Below are 12,059 nucleotides of genomic sequence, written 5' to 3'. Positions count from 1 at the left end.
AGCATGAACAGGGGAGGGTCAGAGAGAGAAGGAGGCACAGAATCTGAAACAGGCTCCAGGCTCTGAGCTGTCAGCACAGAGCCCGACGCGGGGCTTGAACTCACGGAGTGTGAGATCATGACCTGAGCCGAAGTTGGCCGCTCAACCGACTGGGCCACTCAGGCACCCCTCTTTCATTTTTATTTTTAATGGATATGGATTTTTATAGTAACCAAACTGGAAAAAACAGAAAGACATTGCAATGTTGGGTGTGTATGTGTGTTGGGGATGGAAAGCTCATTTAAAAAATGTCAGTAAATGTGTAATATTACAAATTAGGATAGGGCAGAGACATTACCAGTCTCTCATGGTGTGACAGGCACCATGCAAAAAATAATATTTTCCAAGATTATGGCAGTCAGCTGATGTCTTTCTCTTCTGATGTATACTAGGACTATAAAAGTTGACATCTACTGAGGTTGCATTACAAATAATACAAGCACTCATTGAGTGTCTATGCTAGGCATTTGGATATGTGTTAGCAATTGATTTAAAAAAAAAAAAGGAAAGAAAATACCACTCTCTTCAGTCAAGCAGGAAAGAGATTAGGTAAACAGAGGATACAGATACAGATTGAACCTTAACAAAACTGCAACCCAGTCTGAAATCAATAAAGTCTCGAACTGGGTTAGGATTTATTATCCCCACTCAATATGCCTAACAAAGGAAAGGACAGAACCTTTCTGAAAAAAAGATATCACCTAGAGATTTTATAACTTTTCATACATGTTTTAATACAACAAAAAGCCTTTTAAAAAATAGAGTAAAAGTTTAAAAAACAGAGTTAAAGGGAGAATACATGAAAAAATGGGAGTATTCTAGAAGAAAACTGGAATATATACATAAGAATCAAATGTCAAAAGAACATTTTAAAGCTAAAATTATACTGAAAATATCTGAAATTAAGAATTCATTAGACAGGTAATTCTGGGAATACCATGGCAATATAGTTTTACATATTCCCAAATCTCTACCTTTAAAACAGGCAGAGACGGATGTCTGGGTGGCTCAGTTAGTTAAGCATCTAACTTCAGCCCAGGTCATGATCTCACAGTTCGAGGCTTCAAGCCATGAGTCAGGTTCTGTGCTGACAGCTCAGAGCCTGGAGCCTGCTTCAGATTCTGTGTCTGCCTTTCTCTCTGCCCCTCCCCTGCTTGTGCTCTCTCTCTCTCTCTCTCTCTCTCTCTCTCTCTCTCTCATGTTTAATGTTTAAATAAACATTAAAATTTTTTTAAAAAATAATAAAAATAAATAAAACAGGCAGAGAAACTAGATAGCAAAGCTCAAAATCCATGGACAAGATCCATAACAAAACTAGATCTCAAGAATCCTCCGTGAAACCCAAAATATAAGTAGATGGAGACAAACCACTGACAGTAAAAAGACCTGCATGGTATTGGTGATTGTATGGAAGAGAGGCGCAATGAAGCCACTGAAGGCCCTGACGGCAGGAGAACCCCAAAGGGCCAACAGATATTCACCAGAAAGTACAGCATCCCAACTCGGAAACAGCAGGTAAAGTTAGAAGAGGTTTTATCTACTCCAACTGTGGGTGAGTGCAAGGGGTTTTGCTAAGGACTACAGGGCCTTAGAGGCACCTACTTCCTAAGAAGTTTTAGGACAAGTCTTCATACTAAAGAGAAATTGCTAGGAGTGGAACACAAATTGAAAAGGCCGGGGATCGGGGCGCCTGGGTGGCGCAGTCGGTTAAGCGTCCGACTTCAGCCAGGTCACGATCTCACGGTCCGGGAGTTCGAGCCCCGCGTTGGGCTCTGGGCTGATGGCTCAGAGCCTGGAGCCTGTTTCCGATTCTGTGTCTCCCTCTCTCTCTGCCCCTCCCCCGTTCATCCTCTGTCTCTCTCTGTCCCAAAAATAAATAAACGTTGAAAAAAAAAAATTAAGAAAAAAAAAGAAAAGGCCGGGGATCACAGAGATTACAGAAAGAGAAGGTACAGAAAAATATCTAGGAAGAGAAACACAGCCAAGAAATTTCAGAAATCCAGACACTATATTTTTTTAACCCTACACAAGAACAATAGAGTTCTGTGACATTATTAGAAAAAGCTTTCTAGGAAAGCCAAGCCTTTTCTCTAAAAGTTCAGGAAAACTAATTTAATATAAAATGAGTAGTAGAAAAAAGGCTCAAGATTAAATCTATAGAAATAAGAATAATGAATAAACAGTAAAATACTATCCCCACTGACAAAGTACAACAGAAAGACATCCAGAAACAGATAAAAATAGAAATGTACTTCCAAATGAACGAAAAGTATTGAGAAAAATTGTATGACATTAAAGAACATAAATCAGAATTAGAAAAATAGAGAAATCAGGTGACAGACGGAAAGTGACAGAAAGAATTAAAAATAAAAAATAATTTAGGGGCGCCTGGATGGCTCAGTCAGTTAGGGGTCCAACTTCAGCTCACGTCATGATCTTCCCATCTGTGAGTTCAAACCCTGCACAGATACTGCATGGGATTCTCTCTCTCCTTCTCTCCCTTCAAATAAATAAATAAACATTAAAAAAAAAAAAAGAGCAAAGCAACAGAGGGAGTAAAGAACAACATCCTGTAAGTATTTTTAGTATTATTTCCACTTTGTATCTACTTATAGCCAAATCTCTTATATATGGAATAGTTAAGGCAAGTGAATGGGCAACTGAGTCTTGTAAACAGTTCTGATTTAAATTTTTCGGGCCAATTTTTTAATGTTTATTTATTTATTTATTTATTTATTTATTTATTTATTTAAAATTTTTTTTTTCCAACGTTTATTTATTTTTGGGACAGAGAGAGACAGAGCATGAACGGGGGAGGCGCAGAGAGAGAGGGAGACACAGAATCGGAAACAGGCTCCAGGCTCTGAGCTGTCAGCACAGAGCCCGACGCGGGGCTCGAACTCACGGACCGCGAGATCGTGACCTGGCTGAAGTCGGACGCTTAACCGACTGCGCCACCCAGGTGCCCCATTATGTTTATTTATTTTTGAGAGAGAGAGTGTATGCGCATGCCTGTGGGGAAGAATCAGTGACAGAGGGAGATAGAGTATCCCAAGCAGGCTTTGCGCTGACAGCACAGAGCCTGATGTGGGGCTTGAACTCACTAACTGTGAGACCATGACCTGAACTGAAGTTGGAAGCTTAACCAACTGAGCTACCCAGGTGCCCCAAACCAATTTTTTTTTTTTTTTTTTTTTCAACGTTTATTTATTTTTGGCACAGAGAGAGACAGAGCATGAACGGGGGAGGGGCAGAGAGAGAGGGAGACACAGAATCGGAAACAGCCTCCAGGCTCTGAGCCATCAGCCCAGAGCCTGACGCGGGGCTCGAACTCCCGGACGGCGAGATCGTGACCTGGCTGAAGTCGGACGCTTAACCGACTGCGCCACCCAGGCGCCCCCCAAACCAATTTTTAAATGTAACTATTTCTGTCTAAGTATTTCTTCTCTTAGGTTAATGGACTGCTAATTTTCACAATGTCTTGGAATACATATAAAATTTGTTTCTTTGACTATAATATATATTCATTTTTAAAATTTAGAACAGAGAAATAAAGCAAAAATAATCCTATGCCCTACAAGAGATAATTAATTATTAACTTTGATATATTTTTCCACTTTTAATCTATCTACACATATATGTATACACTTAGTCATTCATTGATTCATTTATTCTTTATTCTTATAAAATTAGGATCACATATAACTTTGCATTCTGCTTTTTTGTCACTTGGCATTTTATTTTGAGCATTTCCTCCACATCACTGAATATTCCTCAAAAACATAATTTTCATGACTATTTTACATTTCATCATAGTTTTGCCATTTATCATTAGATTTACTAATATCAATAAAGGGTGAATTAACACCACAAAGACATAAGTTATCATTGATATCACAAGAATTCTTTTAACCATCATTACAAATAAACTTGCCGGTTACCTTTCTGTATATGGTCTTTAGTGCTGGATTTAAAGATCCCTTGCTTGTGTTTAGCCTGAAATTCCACGATTGTCTGATGGGTGAAGGTAATGACATAATTTCTCCACTTTCTTCAAACCAACTCTTCCCCTATCAAAAATATTCAAGAAACAGAGTAATAAGATATTTCGCTAAAAACAAACGTCACATGCTCTGAATGAGTGATGTAACTTGGTAGCTGGCGTACTTGCCTCTTCTATGGTAAGTAGGCGATTTTCCATTTTGTTGCAGGTCTTTTTATGGATTTCTGGTTTTCTCTGAATATAGAATCCTTCATCTTCTAAAATGCGTGGCATCATATCTTTTGGCAGTTTACGCTCGTTGGCCACTTCATAACAAAACCTTGATATTACTCTAAAGTCCAAAATCCTAAACTGGTATTGACTAAACAAGAAGCAAAAGGTAATTATCATATCCCCTACCACTAAAGTCTAGCAGGAAGTCTAAATGTATACATACAATGAATGAGCTCTTTTAACCAGTTTCCTTAAAGTCCGAGAAGACATGAGGAACAAATACAGAAAACTTGCTCTAGTTTTAGCCTGGTAGTTTGTATCTATCCAGCATACAAAAAGCTATTATTCTACCATATGATTCATTCATGACTTAAATATTTCATTGTAAGGAATTTTACCTGGAGAATTACTTGGCACAAAAATGTTTGCCTGTTGTTTTCTGATTTGTTCTTGATCAACTTCATATTCAGCAGCTTTTACTTCAAGTAAATCTGGAAAAATGACTTCCTGCATAAAATCTTCACCTTGGTCTTCAGCAAAATTTTGTAAATTATCATCAAGTGAAAAGTGTTTGGGATAGCTGTCATTTACTGATCTCTGTTGAATACCGAGAAGAAAAATAAGTAAATGTGTTGTCCCCAAGATTAATACATAGATAAATGAGATGTATTGGGACCTTGCTGTGAATTGTCTTTCTGATCCATGCCACCTAGTTCAAGTTCGAGCTGAAACTGTTATAATAAAATTTCATTGAACATAGAGGAACTCATTTAAGGCTTAACAATATGCAGTATGATTTTTCTCTATCCCTTCTTTGCAGTTCACAATGAAAGATTACTGGAATAGAACTATAATTCAAGCCCTTCCTCTCTCATGGAGAATGTCCTGAGATACTGGATTATGATATTTCAACCACTGAGAATTCAGTTGTAGGGCAAAGTCCAGAGACATCAGGCCATGCAGTCTTAAATTGCATTTTTTTTTCACCATTCAGGAAGGTGACCAGATCACAGCAGAGCAGGGTCTGTGCTGTTAGGTGTTATGTGACAGGGAGTATGAGGTCAGAAGCATCCACCTAACTTTCCATGCATAAGTGTAGATGGATACACTTGAGTATGGTGTGGTAGAAAAGAGATATCCTGACTCCCCCCGCCCCCCATGTCACAGGAACATGTCTTGCTGATTGTGGTGTGATAGGCAGAACTGTCTGAAAATAACCTTGGACCTCACTTTGGGCTGTCCAGACAATATATTTGGGACCAGGACTCCCCTTTCTCCCAGCAGGAAGAAACTCAACCCCCAACAAAACAGTGGCTTTCTTCTCTTTGTGACAAGGAAGTCATCAGGGCAATGGCTTCTCCAGACAGCTCCTCTCAACAATCCAGACCTAGGAGCACCTGGGTGGCTCAGTTGGTTAAGCATCTGACTTTGGCTCAGGTCATGATCTCACGGTTCATGAGATTGAGTGCCAGGTCAGGCTCTGTGTTGAAATCTCAGTGCCTGGAGCCTGCTTTGGATTCTGTGTCTCCCTCTCTCTCTCTGCCCCTCCCCCACTCGTGCTCTGCCTCTTACTCTCAAAAAAAGATAAATAAATAAACATTGAAAAAAATTTAAATAATCCTAAACGCGGACTCACTGAAGTCCAAGTAGCTGGTCTGCCTCACTGACCTAATTGCTCTCCTGCCTGCCCTCCAAGAAGGAAAGCAGCCATAACCAGAGCACCTGACCCTGGTATATTCTGCTGGCTGGCCTTTCTTTTGTTTTCTCAGAAAAGCTCATTCTTTAACCCATATTGTGAGACTCCAGGACGTCAAATGACTTGGCAGAGCATGCACATGTTTGAAACTTATTCAGCATACGTTGGACCATTCACTGAGTGCCTAATACGTTTCAGGAAGAAAATAAACAAATAGATAAGGGATATAGGTTGGGTGGTGACAAGTATGTTGAGAAACAGAAAAGCAAGATAAGGGGTTAGAGAATACCAGGCCAGGTGGGTGGGGGTACTAGACAGAGTTGTCAGACACAGTATCTTAGATTATGTGTCACTTGAACAGAGACCCAAAGGTAGTGAGAGAGAGAGAGCATGAGGATAAGGGAAAATCTTCCTACACAAATCAAAGGTAGAAGTCCTTGAGGCAGGAGCATGCTGTGAGGAATAAGAAGGAGGCCAATCTGTCTGGAGTTGGGTGGGAGAAGGGCAGAGAAGTGAGCAATGAGGTCAGAGAGGTACCAAGGGGGCCAGGTCACATAGGCCTTGGAGGACTTGAGGTTTTGTTTTGAGTGACATAGGAAACCATTAGAAGGTGTAAGCGAAAGCATGGTCTTAGATCTTAACAGGATCACTCTGCCCACTGTATGACACGGAAAATAGCCTGTTGAGGTAATAGTGAAAACAGAGGGTGACACTGACAATGATCCAGATGAGAGGTTATGGTGGCTTAGACTAGGGTTGTACCAGTGGGGGTGGTGAAAAGTGGGTCAGATTCTAGGATACTTTGAAGGTAGAACCAATAGGATTTGTGATGAATTGGATGTGAGGTATATTGTCATTTGTTTATTTATCTTCTTCCTGTAACACATTAGGCACTCAATGAATGTTCTAATGAGTGTTGAATAAATGAGTTTCAAACATGTACATGCTCCGCCAAGTCATCTGACCTCCCAGAGTCTCATAGTATGGGTTAAAGAATGAATTTTTCTGGGAAAATAAAAGAATACCCATATCCATAAAAGAGGATCCAAGGATGACACCAAGGTTCAGCCGAGCAACTGGAAAATGGAATGGCCATTTACAAATATGATTCTATTCATATAAAAGCCCATGTCCGTGCAAGTATGGGCATAAGAATAGAGAAAGATGTGAAAAATGATAGTGGTTTATCTCAGAGCAGTGGGATTTCCTGTGATTTTCAGTTTCTTCCACATGTTTTCTGAATTTTTAAAAATACTGTACACACTTTCTTTAAACTTTTAAAAGATAAAGCTCTTTTTATTGTAGAAAAAACAACAGTAACAAAGAAGGACCGAAAGGACCGGGGCAGGATACAGAGAAACGGGGGTGGAAGGGAAAGGGAAGTAAATCAGAATGCAAATGGGTGCCCAAGAGGGACTCCTGAAGCCTGAGGGATTAGAAAACAGCTGAGGGGTGTCAAGAGACACTGGGTCCAGTAGTGCTGGGGGAGAGGACCAAGGAAACTGTGCAGAGACTGAAGGCAGAGAGGAGTTAGAGAAAGGGTAGAACAGAAGCAGGCAGGGACAGCGGCGGGGGGATGGACACTCAGGAGATGGGGAAAGACTCGTGAGACTAACTGGTACCGGAGGAGAGGACCACCAGGGAGTAACAGGAGGCTGAGGAGTTTGGAGAGAAGTGGAAGAACTGCTACAAATTAGAAGAGTCCTGGATCAGACCGGGAGGGAGGGAGAATCAGTTATCCACGGAGAGTAATGGAGATCATGGAGAACAGCGTGGGACACTTGGAGAGAAGGACAGGAACAACAAAAGAAAAAGAAAACACGGGTTTTGGAGGGAAAGCCGGTGCTTCCAGCTCTATTGATGTTTAACCCTCTGTGCCTGAGCTTCCTTGCCTATAAAGTAGAGATTATAGTAACACCTGCCTCACACGATTAGGATGAGGATTGGATGATATGGTCCATATTAAAAATTCAGTACAGCATTGGGCATCCAGTAAGCACTCAATCAATGTTTAGAATTATTATTTTGAACATATTCTTAATTAAAAGAGAAGAAGGTGACTCAGTAATAAAAATTTCATCTCCCATCCAAGCATTTCATTCTATGCCTTTAATAAAGAGTTCATTGTCCTGAGGCACAAGAGGAAGGGGAACAAATCCAACCTGCTCTGAACACCGGCCTGAATCGGAGCCTTCGTCACCACGAGGCATGAAAAACCAAAGGCCTTCATCGAATGAGACTTCAGTCTGTGGATTAAACAATGGTGAAGCGGTATTCAGGGTGGAAATACTTTTTTCTGCTTCTAAGTGGAAGAAAAACTTTTGGGTAATGTGGTAAACACTAATTATTGTCTTAGTCGTGAGCAAGGAGCACCAAGAGTCTGTTTGGTTCATTACGTTTTTTGGTTTTGGTTTTGAAGGTTCTGGTAACTGCAATAAGAAACAGAATGATGTAGAGCCCAATTCTTCTGCTTCCCAAACTATCTCTTCACTACTAAGAGTAGGAATACTACTAAGAGTACTAATACTAAGAGTATTACCTTACAGTTTGACCAAAATGAAGGCACAGGGCAAACTCTTTTTTCTCCCAGTTTTTGGGTGCTCTGATGTGCTAACACACGAGTACCACCACAGGGCATCTACAGCCTTTACGGCTATAGGTAGTTCAAAGTATTAAAAGGGGCATATTCTTAGTTATAAGTTTGCTGATAAATAAGCTCTCATTTTTCAATACTGTCAAGTCTGAATCTTTTAAATGTAAATCACCATTTCTTTCTCACACACATATTAAAATGAACTGTTTGTAGGGAGATTTGGGAGAGGAATTAATTCCATAATAAAAAATAAAACTCAGGGGCGCCTGGGTGGCTCAGTCAGTTAAAGGATCTGACTTCACTTCAGCTCAGGTCATGATCTCACAGTAGTCATGAGGTGGAGCCCTGCATTGGGCTCCCTGCTGTCAGCACAGAGTCTGCTACAGATCCTCTGTCCCTCTCTCTTTTCCCCTCCCCCGCTGCTGCCCGTGATCTCTCTCTCTCTCTCTCTCTCTCTCTGTCAAAACTAAATAAACATTAAAAAAAAAAGTAAAACTCATAGTTACTAGAAGCCAACTAATTTTAAAATATGTAAAATACAAAGCTTACTTTATACCTTGTTCGTATCTACAATGCAACTGTCACATTAACTTTAAAAGTTATTCACCCTGGGGCTCCTGGGTGGCTCAGTCAGTTCAGCATCAGACTCTTGATTTCAGCTCAGGTCATGATCTCACGGTTCATGAGACTGAGCCCCACATTCAAGCTCTGTGCTGACAGCGCAAAGCCTGCTTGGGATTCTCTCTCTCTATCTCTCTCTCCCCCATCAAAATAAATAAATAAACTTTAAAATAAAAAATAAAAAATTCACCCTGCAACAATGCTGCATATCTAAATTGTCAGTATACACTTTACTTCCCTTCATCTCTGCTCATTGCAAAACCACTTGCTAAAATCCTCAACTTCCTGAGCAGATATTTCTATCTAGTGGTTGGTATGGAGAGCCTTAGAAGCCAATTTCTCCTCCTTTGAATGCATAATTCTGTAAGTTAACTAAAAATCGTTAAGTCATACACTTAAAATGAGTGAATTTTTGCAACATAAAGTATATCTCAATAAAGCTGTTTTAAAAAGTGTAAAGAGGGAGGGGTTAAGATGGGGACCCTGGACTTTCCTTGTGCCTCAAACACAGCTGTATTGTGGTCAGATCACTTGGAACACCTAGGAAATCGACCTGCCCACTGGCAGAAGGATCTCCACAGTTGGAGGGAGACAGCGTGGTAGGTGTGAGGTGCATGGAAGCGAATTGGGGGAGAGAAAAACAGTGGCGTCACGGAGGGGAGGGAACCTTTTCCATGGAGAGACCAAAGGGAGAGAAAGAGAGAGAGATTGAGAAAGTGTGGCATCAATTTCTCACAAAAGGAAAACCTCTCTGGATCACAGACTGGGGAGCAAAAAGTGCTGAGTTCCACAGGGTTGTTTGTCTGTCTGTCAGTGTGTTTGTTTTCCACAGGGTTTTTTTTTTTTTCCACAAACTTCAATTGGAGCTCAAACTCTGAGGTTTTGGAAGTGTGCAACTTTCTCTGGAGCAGAGCTGTGACATGTGCTCCTGGGGAGGAGGGAGCTATCCCCTGAGGGCATAGTGTGGTACAGAGATCTCTGGGGCGCATTGTGAGAGAACATTCCCTTTCCTGGAGTACTTTTGGAAGAGGGTTTATTGCCTCCCCAAGGACAAAAGACCCTAAGGGTGCCAGCCAAAGACCTTTCATCAACAGGTCACAAAGGTGCATCCAGGGGGATATAACCTTTGCTACTTTTAGCAGTGCTACTCCATAGATTCTGTGCACTGTGCAGGCGGGGAGCTGTTTTTCAGGGACAGAGGGTGTCAGACACCGTGTGGAGAAGCTCTACTCTGGAGGAGGGGAATGGATCCACGTGGTGTCAGGTCCTTTAAGACTTTGGGTTTTGAGCATTTGACAAAATACAGCATTCTTTCTTGATAAAAACCCTCAAGAAAGTCAGGATAGAAGGTATCCTAAGATACCTAGGAATAAACCTAACCAAAGAGGTAAAAGATCTGTATGCTGAAAACTATACAAACTTACGAAAGAAATTGAAGAAGTAATAGAGAATCACTCCATGGATTGGAAGAACAAATATTGTTAAAATGTCTATACTACCCAAAGCAATCTACGTGTTCACTGCAATTCCTATCAAAATAACATCAGCATTTTTTTTAGCATTTATTTATTTTTGAGAGAGAGAGAGAGAGTGAGAGGGAGCAGGGGAGGGGCAAAGAGAGGGAGAGAGAAGATCTGAAGCAGGTGCTGCGCTATCAGCTAAGAGCCCAACACGGGGCTCAAATAATGAACCATGAGATCATGACCTGAGCCAAAGTTGGACACTTAACTGACTGAGCCACTCAGGCGCCCCAACACCAGCATTCTTCACAGAGCTAGAAAAAGCAATTCTGAAATTTGTATGGAACCTGAAAAGACTCCAAATAGCCCAAATAATGTTGAAAAAGAAAAGCAAAGCTGGAGGTATCACAATTCTAGACTTCAAGCTGTATTACAAAGCTGTAATCATCAAGACAGGATGGTACTTGCACAAAAACACATACATCAATGGAACAGAATAGGGAACCAAGAAATGGACCCACAAACATATGGCCAACTAATCTTTGACACAGCAGGAAAGAATATCCAATGGAAAAAAAAGACAGTCTCTTCAGCAAATGGTGCTGGGAAAAGTGGACAGTGACATGCAGAAGAATGAACCTGGACCACTTTCTTACACCACAGACAAAAATAAACTCAAAATGGATGAAAGACCTAGCTGTGGGACAGGAAGCCATCAAAATCCTAGAGGAGAAAACAGGCAACAACCTCTTGGACCTCAGCCGCAGCAAATTCTTATTAGACATATATCCAGAGGCAAGGGAAACAAAGCAAAAATGAACTATTGAGATCTCATCAAGATAAAAAGTTTGCACAGCAAAGGAAACAATCAGCAAAACTAAAAGGTAACTGATGGAATGGGAGAAAGCATTTGCAAATGACATATTGGTTAAAGGGTTATCAAAAATCTATAAAGAATTTATCAAACTCAACACCCAAAGAACAAATAATCCAGTGAAAAAATGGGCAAAAGACATGAATACACACTTTTCCAAAGAAGACATCCAGATGGCTAACAGACACATGAAAAAATGCTCAACATCATTCATTATCAGGGAAATACAACTCAAAATCACAATGAGGTACCATCTCACAGGTGTCAGAATGCCTAAAATTAACAACTCAAGCAGCAGCAGATGTCCGTGAGGATGCGGAGAAAGGGGAACACTCTTACACTGTTGGTGGAAATGCAAACCGGTGCAGCCAGTCTGCAAAACAGTATGAAGTTTCCTCAAAAAAATTAAAAATAGAACTACCCTATGACCTAGCAATTGCACTATTAGGAATTTATCCAAAGGATACAAAAATGCTGATTCGAAGGGGCACATGCACCCTAATGTTTACAGCAGTGCTATCAACAATAGCCAAATTATGGAAAGAGCCCAAATGTCCATC

At 40.7% G+C, this 12,059-nt stretch overlaps 1 protein-coding gene across 3 annotated transcripts in view; it reads right to left on the bottom strand.

Moving 5' to 3' along the window:
• The window catches only part of CC2D2B (coiled-coil and C2 domain containing 2B), a 102,729-nt gene that overhangs the window by 81,411 nt on the left and 9,259 nt on the right, over positions 1–12,059 (bottom strand). For 2 of the 3 annotated variants that reach the window (XM_043597095.1, XM_043597097.1), the window contains exons 4-7: positions 8,114–8,197; positions 4,654–4,852; positions 4,211–4,347; positions 3,981–4,109 (exon numbers count right to left, since the gene is read on the bottom strand). In XM_043597095.1, coding sequence (XP_043453030.1) covers positions 3,981–4,109; positions 4,211–4,347; positions 4,654–4,852; positions 8,114–8,197 — 549 coding nt within the window. The remainder of the gene's footprint in view (positions 1–3,980; positions 4,110–4,210; positions 4,348–4,653; positions 4,853–8,113; positions 8,198–12,059) is intronic. The other variant, XM_043597096.1, reaches the window with a different exon arrangement.

The sequence above is a fragment of the Prionailurus bengalensis genome, chromosome D2, assembly GCF_016509475.1.
Source record: "Prionailurus bengalensis isolate Pbe53 chromosome D2, Fcat_Pben_1.1_paternal_pri, whole genome shotgun sequence".
Lineage (NCBI taxonomy): Eukaryota > Metazoa > Chordata > Mammalia > Carnivora > Felidae > Prionailurus > Prionailurus bengalensis.
This window is presented reverse-complemented; position numbering and strand designations above follow the sequence as displayed.